This window comes from Ornithodoros turicata, chromosome 6 (assembly GCF_037126465.1).
Source record: "Ornithodoros turicata isolate Travis chromosome 6, ASM3712646v1, whole genome shotgun sequence".
NCBI classification, from domain to species: Eukaryota; Metazoa; Arthropoda; class Arachnida; order Ixodida; family Argasidae; genus Ornithodoros; species Ornithodoros turicata.
In genome coordinates, this window is record NC_088206.1 from 73,124,839 (window position 1) to 73,139,107 (window position 14,269).

The 14,269-nt window shown below is 46.2% G+C and overlaps 1 protein-coding gene across 2 annotated transcripts; it reads left to right on the top strand.

Annotated features, from left to right (window-relative positions):
* Nucleotides 1–24: 24 nt before the first annotated feature.
* LOC135397331 (filaggrin-like) lies at nt 25–12,202 on the top strand. 2 transcript variants are annotated; one of them, XM_064628854.1, is made up of 11 exons: nt 25–168; nt 724–763; nt 2,501–2,615; nt 2,760–2,858; nt 2,988–3,062; nt 3,155–3,274; nt 3,692–3,730; nt 5,123–5,326; nt 6,718–6,893; nt 8,361–8,434; nt 9,186–12,202. In XM_064628854.1, the coding sequence occupies exons 3-11, from the start codon at nt 2,610–2,612 to the stop codon at nt 10,976–10,978; spliced, it is 2,586 nt and encodes an 861-aa protein (XP_064484924.1). In that variant the 5' UTR covers nt 25–168; nt 724–763; nt 2,501–2,609; the 3' UTR covers nt 10,979–12,202. The 2 variants fall into 2 exon arrangements, with proteins under 2 accessions (XP_064484924.1, XP_064484923.1); XM_064628853.1 differs by lacking the exon at nt 2,501–2,615 and having other exon boundaries at nt 26–168.
* The last annotated feature ends 2,067 nt before the right edge of the window (nt 12,203–14,269 follow it).

Genomic DNA, 14,269 nt, shown 5'->3' on the forward strand with positions numbered 1-14,269 from the left:
GTAATAGCGTATCAAAAAACTTGATAATGAAGTTCCGGTCATTTTGCAGCAGCATCGCAGCATCTTCAATGCTTCAATGGCTTCGGTTCGGTGTTCTGTCGCCTTGTGTTTCCCCGAATTTGTCAGCGCGTTAGTTAGTGCACGTTAAATGGTAACTGTTTCCGAAAGGTAAGCTAGCTACGCATCTTGTACAATCCTAACTAACATTACAGCATGATGCACAGAGTAACGTTGCTCGTTTCCAAAGTATCCATTTATGGATACTGTGCAAATTTCTCGGGATGGGGGATGGAGTGAGTTAAAATCCAGCTCCCACTATGCTTTTGTCTTTTTTGCTGTTTGGGGAGTCACATGAACGCCTTTTTGAGCTAAATCACGGTGCAGTATTTGTCGTTGTAGATCGAACAACCGAAACAATCTTTGATTTTGATGTGCGCGTCACTGCGCGCTGAATGCTCGATGACAATTTGCCCGTTTTGCGTGAAAGGCAACGAACCCATTCTGCGCGAGAAGTCGTCAAGAGGAGCATTAAAGCCCTGTCGTGACCGTTGCGTTCGTTTTTTGGTGTATTTTTTTCCCTTTTTACTCTTCGTGCGTCTGCCGCGCATGTGGAAGGCTTTTCGTGGATGTGTCTTTTTGTTGATTTTGTACGAGAAGTCTTCCCCTTCTTGATGGCTTTTTTTAGTGGTGTAAACTTGGGTATTCTTTTTCCTGCATTTGCAGATCAGAAGCTGATTGAAAGAAAGGCTCGACTATGCAGCAGGTAATTGTTTTGTTGCTTGTGAAGTACGGGGTGTATGCAGAAAAATGGGCGCGTTAAGCAGGTTCCCGAGCGTCCTTTCCCGGGTTCTCAGGGGGTACGTACCCTTGGTGTCTCTACATAACAGTGTTTGTGAGGCTATCCGGAAGCTGAGTGCTCCACATATTGAACTTTCTTCCGTCGTCTGCATTCTGTAAACGTGGCGAAGGTGGGAAAATTAAAACTGCCAATCAAACCCACCGACCGGCACGTACAGCGGAACAAGCTTCACGGGCCAGAAGTGGTACCGCTTATCCCTAGCATGACCCGAGGGAAGCGTAGGGTGCACCCGGAAACACGCACTGGAAGTCACTTTGGAGGTGTTAAAGGGGTTGTGAATCCAGTCCCAAATATTACGCGAAATCACGGTTGAAATGTATATTTATGGGTGCCAAACATCTCAGTCCAAGCCCCTTCACGCTGCGTAGAGCCATAGTGCAACCGGTCAAAGCGTCGCTTCCCGCCTATTTCATGGAGCTGCTCGGTGCCACGGTCGACGGGGGCCTCGAAAATGGGACATTTTTAAAACTCTGTAACGTAAAAAATAATAGAATGAGTGAGGCGGGACTTTGTGTACAAAGTGCGTGGAGTGAGGCGTACAGACCCTGCCAAAGACAAAGTTCTAGCCGTGTGGTTTTTCAACCCCTTTAAGTGATCCCCCGAAAGAGGGAATGTTCCCGGAGCACCTACTTAACGCGCCCATTTAGTAGTACGCTACTTGCGTACCGTCCTAACTTCCGGTGGCGCACGACGACGCATTTATGGGGAAAAAAAAGAAAAATCGTGGTAAGCAAACTGTGCGTCACAAAAACACTAGCCACGTGAATATTGCTCTCCGTGCATATCCAATGGGACATAATGGCATCGGCACAGTTGTGTCACCCTACCACTAGGGGTGCCACCTGTGCAGAAACTGAAACAAGATGTGGCACCCCTAGTGCAGGGGTGGATCCAGACCCTCACTTTGGGGCGTGGAATTGGGTATTTTTAACTTTTTAACTTTAGTTAGACAGAGTTTGGCTACTAGAAATTTTTTGTTGGTTTTCACCGCATAAATGTGTAATCGTGCGCCACCAAAAAGTTTGTACAGTAAGCAGGGAACGCGGTACGTGCGTAAATGTGGGGTTACTTTTTCTGCACACATCAACCTGTCCGTGGAGGCATCCTATAAAAATCCGTCCCGTCACCATGTGCAGCAGATGACGATGGTACGTTTTAGCAAACAAACAACACTTGATGGTCTGTTTTGATTTCAAACTGCTAAGAAATTTGGGGGAGATGATACTGCAACAGAAAAATGTGAATTGACAACAGTGCACGGCGTGCAGTTCCGGAGACGCGCACTTGATGCCAATCTTTGCATAAATAACAGGCTCTTAGTAGACAACAGCTGTCACGAAAACGCATAGAGTGATGATGATAATAATGTATCTGCAACTTTAGCAGGAATGCATCTCCGCTTGTGCCATCGCTAACTTCCAAATTGCAGGGTCAGGAAGGGGTGCAAATGACATGGTCTCTATAACCTAGTAGGTCGTTGCTGCAACAAACGCTGTCATCTGCAGCCATCTGCTGTCGGCACATTTTGCGTCACAAGCTTTCTCCCAAACTTCTCGGGATTTTCCGTAGCACGGTTGGTCGTCTGCGACTGTCAGATGTTTGAACTTTTCCGCAAATTTCTGATTGATTTGAAATTAACAGATTGTAGGGGCCATCAGGTGCAGTCTTCTTGCAAAGCGCCATCATCATCATCATCATCATTGATCTACCTACTGCGTGACCACCCTGTATTGACGTGTTGGTGCATAGCATGGAGGTACTCGTGCCAACTAGATGGATGTAGATGTGCTAGATGTAGATGTACGTCCTGGATATTGCGACTAAATGAAAATCTCTATATGGCAAGCAACAGTGTCTGCAGCTTGGAAACAACGAGGTCAGAATAAAGTCTTCTCTGCAGGGCTTCCAAGAACTCTCCAAGGAGGAAAAGGAAGAAATGGTTGAGCGGCGCATGGATGACATGCGCCGCAAAAATGAGGAACTGCTTAAACGATATGCAGTAAGTGTCTTCTGCATCAATTTTACTGTCCCAAAAATAGAGGTATATGCTTAATATTCCATTTAATTTTGTAAAAAACTGAGATGACTAATGTCTAATGAATGTTCCTAAGTTGTGCCATGTTTTCAGGAAATTGAAGCGGATAAAAAGAATGCCGACTTGTTCAGCAGTTCGGCTATAAAGGACAGCCCAAAGAAAGTGGTGGTAAGATTAGGGGCACCCCTCCCTACCCCTGAATGATAACTAAAGAGTGGAAAGAGTTGTTTGTTATATATCGTTTCTTGCGATCTGTGCAGCCTGCACATGAAGTCCAGGCCAATGCCTCGGAGCGCAAGAGGGTCCTGCGACCTCCTGAGCAGCCAAAGCCTCTGCGACGTCCGCACACGACGTTGACTGAAAAGCCACCTCAAAATAAGGTACTATGTGGAACAGGGAGGCAAGCTATCTGACGCGGTTCAAATGAGGGAAACATCTTGAGTTTGAGGAATGCGGAAAACAAGGAAAGAGATGGACTCAAAACGCTGTCTGTGCCTCAAACTCTTGGACACGATGGCAATTGATGTTCCGAGGCTGGAACACACAGAAAGAAGAACTACGTACAAGTGCCTAAGGAATTAATGATGAAAGAAGGACGTGTGTTAGCTTAGCTCAGTTGGAAAGAGCCCTGTACCTGTAATCTATAAGATGTGGGTTCAAGTCCTTTTCAGTGACTTCCTTCTTTCATCACTCTATAGGACATGTTTCCCTCATAAGGTACCAGGGCATTTCTTTGCAGTGGAAAGGAAATAAATATAAATGAATGTGTAATGAAAGTGTGCTTTCTCTGTCTCCAGATTCAGCCCGAAGAGAGACGTATGCAACGACTAAGTGCGGTGAGCAACGTCCTTTGTCGCACTTCTCAAAGTCACTTTTAATCCCTATCATCGATTGTTACTTGTATTACATTTTTGTGCCACAAGCATTTATTTGACGTAACATTTATTGGTATTGATGCGACAGAACCTCGCCGTTGTACCTCCACACAAGAGCTATAAAGTAAGTGGCTCTCCCAGTGAGTAGAGTTGGCTCGTTGTGATGCACATCTGTAGATGTGAAACAATCTCTATCCATAACAAGTTTATGGCTGCCATCTGGGCTAACGAAAGCTTATTTGAGAAGACGTATCGTTAGCTGCTTTTAGTCACTGTAGCCATAAAAAGATTTTTAATAAACCATCGAAAGTACCGCGTTTATTATTGTACAAGCTTTCATGCAGTGCACAACATTTCGTCAGGTACAAAAATAATGAAAAGGTGCCATCTGTATGGTAACGTGCAGTGTGGTCACGTGAATCGGAAGAGGCACGAAAAAGCGTGTAAACTCTGGAAGCCAAACCTCCTGGTGGAATCATATTCAATAAGAATGCCAGGCATGGTCAAGAAATTATTAATTTATATATTACGCTATATTAAATAATTGGCATAATAGTAGTGGCGTACCATGGTGTGACATGAAGGAGGGAGAAAGGGGTGACTACGACCTCATCTGACAGAAGATGGGTCAAGCCCGTAGACAATGATGGAAAGTGTGTGGATGTATGGGCCGCTCGGATACAAAGAAAGTGTATCCATGCTAAAGAATGGCTACCGTTAGAATTTGCTGAGTGAATGAAGGCAGCCAGGGCTAGTGTTCCATGAGAAGGGTTGAGGATTGGGCTAGTTGGTATTGAGACATCTGAACTGAGAGCCCAAGAAACACAGACAAAAAAAACGGAGAAACGGACAGGATGGGCGCTAACTTCCAACTATGTTTATTGAAGAAAATAAGCAAAAAAGAAAACCACTTTCATGTTACCATTCTGGGTGCACCGGTTCTGAGGAAGATCAGTTCCTTTACGGTTAAAGATACAGAAAGGTGTGCTTACGCACGCATCTTGATGACTACTTATCTTTTCTGCTTCCATTATTTCCCTCGTTTAGTAGTCTTGTCCCGTCCTGTCTGTCTCTCCGTTCGTTGTCCGTGTTTCTTGCGCTCTCAGTTCAGATGTCGCAATGATTCCAATTTTGAAATAAAATATTATTCCCGGTTTTTGCCCGTCGACCATACTTGTCCATTTTCTTAAGACGCCTTCAGTTGTGCCGGCAGCGACCCTTCTGTGTTTGGCGTCATCTGCAATGAGCCCCTAAAGCAGATGATATCTGAATGTTGGGACCACGTAGCGATGGAGTGCAGTCAACGTTGACTCGGCCCTGACCATAAGTGTGTGTGTGTTTTTTTTTTGTCAGGATGATCATCCTCCTCCTGACCCCGGTTTCCGTTTCTTGGCGGACCGCATGCGTGAGCAGGGTGAGGACGAGGGGGCGAATGGGCAACGTACGGGAGACTGGGGTGAACAGAGAGGCCACAGCCAACGTCACAGACGCAACTACGGAGGGAAGGACTTCGAAAACGTTGGACCCACTATGAGGCATCAGCGGGACCTGGAGAGGGTAATAGAGATAGATATTGGGACACAAAGACTGGAAAGAGCATCAGTAAAGCCCCCAGCTTTCCGCGAATCTACAATTCCACAAACTCTCGCGGAATTGGCTATGTCTCGCGGAACTTGCTGTTTCCCTCAGAACGACATTTGCATAGAGATTATAAAAGAAAGATGCTGTAACATAATTAGTCCTAGCTAAGGGGACTACAACACGTTCCGAGGATCTACAGCTGCACAGATTCGAGTTTTCATTGAGACTATGATCCCTAATGGGAGGCCCAGGGCAGCAATTTATAAAGACCGTATCAGTTTTGCCATATCTAGTTCATCAGTCAAATTGATCCGAATTATGTCATTGTGATCCGGATCGACCAGTGAAACATGTGTTATTCGTCACGTAGCAAAAAAAAAAGGGGGGGTTTATTTATGTGACAACAACAGTTATAGGGGTTAGGAAACCAAGCTCCAAACTTCCGAAAAAATGGCATTGTAAATGATTGATTTATGTGCACTAAACATGGACATCAAAACGCTCCGCGAATGTTATGCGCTTATCAAAACGCTCCGCGAAACGATCCCGCGTTATGAAGTTAGTGCACTACGAATGTCGGATGAGCTCCTCCGTCCCTCTCAATTCTTCACCTCCTCGCCCGTTTTGGAGTGACATTTTATGGTGGAGAAAGGAAGTGCATACTTTTCCGTTTCCATGGCGACGTAGGCGGTTGTAATGAGGGAGCCGACCACAGGAGAACTGTCTTCGGTATGGCGACTTTCGGGTACTTGGGGCAAGTGTGCACGGGTAAAAAGTCACTCCCAGTTTGTCCGCAGACGTCTCTCAACGCTGTTCGGTGCCTCCGTCTGCGGTCACTCAAAAAAATCGCGGTTTAAAAACCGTTCAAATGAGGAGTGTGGGACTTTGCATGTCGAATACATGGACTACAATTAGAGCCTGAAGTTTTAGGGTTTTACCCGATTGTTCCCCGAATTTGCACCCCGAATTGAAGGTTGCCTCTTTAGGGTGAAACCCGATTTTTACCAGGCAAATTGCCCTCACTGGGATGTCTGTTGGAATGCACTAACTTACTTGTTTGGCAGAAAAATGCAGTTACATCACCGTTTGTACCAAACCTGTACAGTCAGTTTGAGTAACTGAGCCCAATTTCTCCCCGAATTTAGCATACTGGAAGTTTTTCCTCACGAATTTGCGTGAATTTAGTGCACACGTTTATTTACCCGATTTTTACCCCCCGAATTTAGAAAAAAATATTTCCCGAAAACTTCAGGCTCTAACTACAATGTACGAGATGGAGCCATACATTTAGTGGGTTGCATATGCTTTCTCGACCGCTTTAAGCTGAACGTCTCATGTGGGGTAATGGGATGTTGTGGTACCTGTAGGAGTACCCAGAGTCCCCCCCTCGGAATCTAGCCATGCGGATGACTGGACGGCAGCGGAGAGAATACGAACAGTGGAAGTGTGACCGCGAACGTATCGACCAGGAACGGTTGCAACGACACACAACGGCCTCCGGGGAGTTCAAGCGGGAGTGGGACCACCACAAGGAGGAACAGGAGTGAGAATTCTTTTCTTTCTTTCTTTCTTCGAAATTTTTTTTACAAACCCCATCCTCTACTCTTACGATCCGATCGAAATGTGGAGGGCTTGCTGGACTAACCCCACGGCCACATTTTCCCCCGTATCAGTTTCTAAAGTGTCATTCCTTAAGACGTTACACCAAGAAAGCCCTCCTGTTGAATAACATTTTAGTTTGGATTGAATATTTTATGACTCCTAGAAGTTAGAGAAAAATGGTTTCTAAAATCCACAGGGACAGCATTTGGGAAGCCATGGTTCTAGTGATGCCATGCAGGGATTGGAACCGTTATTTTTTGGGCTCCAGTTCACGTTTGGGTCTGGAGCAGAAAAAATAAAGGTTCCAACTGGATCACTGAAGCTAAAAATTTCAACCGCTGATATTACGATGCAAATGTAATTAGGCCGGGACAAGTACACAGGAATGGAACTTTCTCTCACTGCAGTGCAAATTTCATAACACACTCCAAGAAGAAATTTGACTAACAAGTGTAGTAGTAGTACAACAGCAAAGCTGTGAGTGCGTCATGAATGGCCTCGACAACAGGACAGCAGTGAAAGTGCAGACTGTAATTGTAATACCTGGCGGAATGATGCATTGCATTCTGCTTGGAAGCGAGCCCAGAAGCGAATTTTTGTGGTTGCACAAAACTACATTTACGACGACAAGGCATTGGAACATGCCGACGGATAAATAAATAAATAAATAAATGTGGGATCGAAAGGAGATGGGAGAAAAGACAGGAAGTTTCATAGAGTGGCTCTCTCCTTTGTGCGTGCTCAAAATTCAAAATCGATCGAGCAAGCCATGATTTTTTTTTTTTCTTTTCAAACTTTTTGGGGAACTGTAGAGTGCCACAAAGAGAGCTTTAGTGGCGGATGTGTTAGTACTCTGTACGAAATTAGTATTTTGATTGATTAAAGGAGGAATGCTACTTATTAGGGCAAAAGCTTTACGCGAGGTGGCCCAAAAAACCAAAATCACAATAAGCTGCCGCTTCGAGCAGCCCAAGGAGACTCGGTACACCGAAAGAAAAGCATTACCACACTGAACCCTCGTTCATGTTTGTTTTGGCTTCTCAATTCGTGAAATGAAAGCGCTTGATTTGACTCAAAATAAAGTTTTAAAACATAGTGGAACCATCGAAATTCCACTACATGGTTTGCAAGAGAAACACCGGATTGGCTCGCTAAAACAAGTGCCCCACCTGAACCTTTTTGCGAACGGGTAGCCACGTCGGATTTGTTCCGGTTAATTTCTGGTTTGTTAGAGAAAATAATTTCGGCTCAGTTCGAAAAAAAAAAAACAACTGTTTTTGGCGTTTTTCATCTCTCATCCCTGATACCAGGTCCCGCTACATTTGCATGGTTTTGTGAACTTGTAAGTTGAAACATTATGTTGACTGGTTCATGGCAGAGGTGCTTTTTTCTTGCTTTGTGTTAACAGAGATCTTCCACCCCAAAGTGGGAGGAAATATGAGGACCAGGGCCATTCTTACGGCAGCCGCGTCTTCAGCAGAGGTTGGAGATGACTTTCTCTCGAGTTGCCCGCAATAAATATGCCACTGTATCGTATGCGACTTCTGCTTGCGCTTGGCTTGTCTTCTGGCATGTTCTATGGTGCACCATGGGGAAAGCCAGCACGTTCTGCATGGTTAGATGACATTCACCAATAAGTCGAGGCTTGATCACTACTCTAATGTGAGATAGTCCTTACGAGCCGATCCACCAATCACGCTTTGAGCAGCCGTAACAGTGGAAACTAGCCACCTTCAGCTGCTTCAGCAGTCACTTGTAGCCTCGTAGTGTCTCCTACATCACGTCGATTAGTGATCAGGCCTTCTTTGTGTAGATGGCATTGCATTGGCACAGTAGATGTACCTCTGTGAAGCAGATCATGAAGGCAGGTTTGCATGGTACCTGGCGTCTGCCTGTTTTGGCTTTGGTTCTGGCTTTGGTTTTGCTTGTGGTGGCTGAGAGCGATACTGGACGGTCATCAGAATGAGCACGTGCCTGCTATTAGAGAGTGAGTAACCTTCCTCTCTATTTGTTTGTCAAAGCTGTTGTATAGACCACAAGGTTGCTGAGCTTGTGTTAGAGCAAAGCTTGGAATCCTTCAGATCTAGTAATGAATTCCTGCAAATTTAATGTGACTCGAAATGAAATACTGGCTATTTTGTAGGTATGCTTCAAATTATGTAGCCAGGTTTCTATGTTTGACCGGCTGTACTTGTCCCATTGTATAGTCTATTTTTTAAAAATTCCTCGCCAGGTGGACGGCGCGGCCGCGGTAACGGATTGAGCCGAGGACCTCGTCGTGGCGGCCGCCAGGAGACTATGCGCGATCGCACGGAGTCTTCCAGCAGCGCCAGGTCTGACCTCAGCAGCGAATCGGAGTTCTTTCGCGACCGGCCGCGAAACATTCGCCACCCCGTGCCAGCCCACGAACATGAAGCGAACTTGCCCGGGCCGAACGTTGAGGGCGGCCCACATCTCGGCAGTGAGCAGCCGACGATCCTCCGAAACTACCACCAGGGTGGCGAAGGGATACATAGGCATTATCCTTCAACTGGGGACTACGAACAGAGCAACTATGACCAGCGGAACTATAACCGAGGATCGGAACAGCGGAACTACAACCCCTTGTGTGATGGCCGAAACCACGATCGCAACGCCGACTTTGACAGACGTGGGCGAGGTCGCGGAAGAGGTGGTTGGGAGCAACGAGGAAGGCCTCGAGAACGTCGCGGAAGGGACTGGGGAGGGAGAGGAGGTCGGGACTTTCACGACAAGATGGGGGGAGGGTCTCGGCCTCGGAGGCGCGAGAGAAGGGGTGGGGAGAGGAGTTTTGCAGACCGAAGAGAGACGGCGATGCGGATACCTTCGTCCGCGATAGATAGTGATGGCGCTGCCATCTCTACGGAGGACGTGCCAAGGATGAATACTAGCGTCGAAGAGGGCGGACAAGACGGCAGAGGAGAAAGAAGCGGCGGCAAGAGGAAGGTTGCAGAAAAGGAGGGGGAGACAGCATGGTCTGGAACGGCGGAAGACGTTAAGAGTAGGGATGCTTGTTACGAAGCATGGGATGCGATTGGACAGGATGCTGGAGGAGTTGAGTGGGGAGTGGAGGAAGGAAAAGGTGACGAGAGGGAGGAGGAGGAGGGTGTTAAGGGTTGGGGCGGTGGAGACAGCCACGACGAAGCATGGGAGGATGCACCGTCCCATCTGTGCAATGATGATGACAATGCTGTGGAGATTGACAAAGACGAGGCCTTTAGTGGAACTACGAATGATTTGCTAGGGCAAACTGAAGACACAGAATTGGTGGCTGATGTTAGGGAGAGTGCACAGACAGCAGAGCATGAAGAGGTTGGCAGTGAGAGTGATGTGGAGGACAGGGAGACCAGAGGGTCATCGGAAGGAGGCTCTCGAGAAAAAGAGCTTGACGGGCATGCTGAAGATCAAGACGGTGCAAAGGATCGTGCCTTGGATGCTGTCAAAGTTGATGAGGTTGAAAGGGAACAGAAAGATTTGGACAGTGGAGCTGGGAGCAGCAGGGGCGAAGAGGACAGTGGAGCTGTGAGTCCCACCGGTAACTCTTCAGCCACTGGTGATGAATTAGAGTCACCATTGACGAACGAAAAAGAGAGTTTTCCCACAGATAAGGTGGAGGCTCTTACCTCTTTGACAGACACACACTTTTCGGATGCTGCTACCCTAGAGGTGACCAACGATGATAGTGTCTCTACAGAGCCTCCTGAGGAAGCACCAAAGGCTGAAGAAGATGTGAATCAAATTGACCACAAGGATCCCCCACAGGGTGGTGGAACAGCGGATCTAAAACCGCTATCGCCACAGACGAGCAGACAATCGCCGACAATTTCCGACACGGACACACTGCTAAATCATGACACTGCCCCAAAAGATGGCACCCAAGGAAAGGAGAATGCACCTGAAGAGAAGCAAGTCATACTCAAAAGTACTCCTGAAGATAATGAAAATAATTTAACTGATACAGCGACAGCCACCGCTACAACAACAACAGTCTCGACTGAGCAGGAGTAATATTGTAGGTGGACGTTGAAACTTAGCTTCTTCCAACTTCCGAGCTTTCAAAAGAAATTCACGTGCTATGTAGCAAGATTCTCTTTTACGATGTCGCAGCTTGCTGTGGTCGCTCAAAAATGAAGTTTTCCTGCGAGCTTTTTTTGTACAACGGAAGCGTAGTCTTGGAAAGTTGTAATGAGGCTTCAAAATTTATTTATTTTTAATTGTGGAAGAAGAAAAAATGTGTTGTTCCTATAGAGTGCACTGGTACCTTTAATATGAACATCGTCGTTACATGATACTCAGCCTGCTTTAACGATTATGAGGAATTTCTACCGACCCACGGTCTTATTTATATCCACTTGCATTGTATATATTTGTTAAGTTATTTGCCACAGTCAAGGAAAATGCGCATGAGTGTGTTAATTGTGATGTTTGCATTAAAAGGGAAATGCTAATGCACAAGTCCTCACCCAAAGGAGATATTTTGCTGAAACAGAATTGTGAGAGTATTTCCTAACTTTGTACTCCTTTTGGAGAACTCTGTAAGCCACTGCAACTTCGAAAAGTAATAAATTGCGAGTAGCGTAGCAGGCATCAGTAACTTATTAAATTACGACGTCGTAACATCGCTTCCGCAGTGCCCTTCGACGTGAGAACATCCGATGAAACAAATATAGCTCTTACGAGAAAGTCATTGCAAGGTGTCTTGTACACAGGCATACTACAGCTTCTTGGTCCTTTGAAGATTAATACAACTCACAAATAAGCAAATGCAGGAGGTACAGGTTTAAACTTTGTCATTGATGAGTATCTAACGATTGAAACATTGCATTATTACTTGAAAGCGTAATTTCTCGCGATTCTTATCCACAAGATTCCAGCCTCGCAACAACCAGAGTTGTAGCTTTTTGAGGGCTTTCGTTGGCTTTTTCAGGGTTCCAATTTTCATCTTTCAACGCAGAGCTAGATGTTTTAAATCCGCTTCAAATTTATAGGAGGCGGAAAAAAAGTCCCCTCGGGCTCCCTCGTACAGTGCAGCTGGGACGAGTTTTGATTGTGATACATAGTTTCTTTAGTAGGTGTAACTTTGTTTAAGGTAGTGATTTTTTGTGTCCATTTAATCGTAATGGTACGTGAACATATGTGATTGTCACTTTGTATGGGAAAAGGCGCCTCAAGTCTGGGAAGCAGAAGAATACTTGTATTTTAGTTTTTGTAATAAATATAAGATTTGTTTAATTCCTTCTCTTTTGTCTACAAGTAGGAAAGTGACCAGCACCGAGAGAATACAGCAGCCGCTCGTTGCTGGCAGCCGACGCACCGCAAAGTGTCAGTTCTGGAACTGACACTTTGCGGTGTTTACCACGATGTCGTGAACGTCGAGGCCACGGTGGTCGGGACGTTCGCGGAGCAAGCGGAAGTGTTTCATGTTCTGCTGAAGTGCTTGCAACCAGGATGTTAACCATATACGCAAAACAAAAGTTGAGAACCTGGTCCAAGAACCGGTGGTGGTCCTGGTCCAAGATGGTAGCTGTTTAGGAATACCTTCGGGTCGCAACGGTATCTGGAGCTATGCTCGAACTAGATCTGTAACATAACATAATAACATAACATGCCGATCCGGGTCGCATACAGAAACCCATCAGTGAAACAGATACCACTATCGACGAACAATCTACTTGGCTAATTTTTTTTCTTTGAACGAATTTTAGAGATAAGCGCTGCTTCCGCAGCTGCGGAAGCGCCGGCGACAACGTGATCAGCGTGGCGTCACGGAGGAGTGAGAGGTCAGGAGAAAGGCGCTGTCCAGGCCGTGCTCTGATTGGTGGTGTACGGAATGACGCTTTAGCCTTTTTCCAGAGAGGGAATTCGGGCATACTCTCAACATACGGCGTCTGCTCTTGCCATATATGTATTCCATCGAAAAGCAGTCAACTGCGCCAACTATTTCGCGTGAGGTGCCGTGGTCAACGAGGAATAAAATGACAGCGTAGTTTCGAAATCAACAGGAACGGATACGGTACGCGCTAATCACTGCACGGGCGCCACTCATTTCTAGGTAGAAGATGAAGAGGGGTCACCCAACTGCTGGAAGAGTGTCAGCGATCAAGCATATGTTGGAACTCTTGACGAGCGACACGAAGTTTCTCTAGAGCCAGTCGACGTGCTCGAGCGTGCACGGAAGGTCCTGTCGTGGAAATGTATGTACATGCACGGCGAGGTGGGGGACAGGTTGGGGATGTCAAGGACGATGAGTTGGAAAGTGGACTTTGGGCTGGAACGGACGAGCTCAGTGGTGAAGGAAACCCGTGGATCGTGAGGCTTGTCTTATAGTATCCACGAGGTGTCGCGTGGTCATGTCCACTAGTTGTCCAAAGTGTGCTAGGAAGTCCCAGGTGAAAAATGTCTGCAATCCCCAATGGTTTATGAAACACTTTAAACCACTTACGTACAAAGTGGTTTCAAGTAGAAATTGTTTCATAAACCACTCGTAACTGCAAACATTTTTTCCAATGATGGCACGTTTACATGGACCACAACGAAGACTCGGCGGAAAAATCGCCACAGTGGCACAATCCTTGGTCGCCTAAGCGTTCGCCATAAATGGGGATGTGAGTTACGTCGCAGCTTCCAGGGATGAAGTAGCATGTGGTCGCGTTTAGTGTTCGGAATCCCAGGCTGTTTTCACAATCCCGGGATTTCTAAATGTGGATCATGGGACGGGATCTGGATTTTTTTTTGCAGCTATTCTCAGGATGCCGTATAGAAATGTATCCACCTGCACATCCATATCGTACGATCACAAATTGCGATACAGTACGCGTTTCCTGTCATTCCCGCGGAACATTCTAGTGGAAGAAAACACACACACATACACACAAAACTGCTCACGGACGCACCGTGCAGAAATGGCGACTTCGCGTTGGAATGCGTCTCTTGTCGTCCCCTACGGAACATCTTGTGGCTGCGCTCCAGCATATCTCCCGCGGTTAGCAGTGCACGAGAAGCCATCACCTTCGGCACTTATATATACTAAAGAGGCTGCTAAAAGCAATGACGTTTTTCGCATCTTCCGCTGGAGTATTCTGGAGTTTTACTCATTCACAGTAATTGTTGTGTTCTGGTCTAGAGCATAGCAATCTAGTTTTCTCAAAAGGCTGTGTCAGTTTTTTTCTTCTCACTTCGAGAAATTCTGCGGAGGGAGAGATTCTGCAATACTTTTAGGACCTTATGGATCTGAAGACTCACCATTTCGTAGTTGAGAACAGTTCTTAGCTATAGCTTGCGTGGTTCCCATAAGTCAGC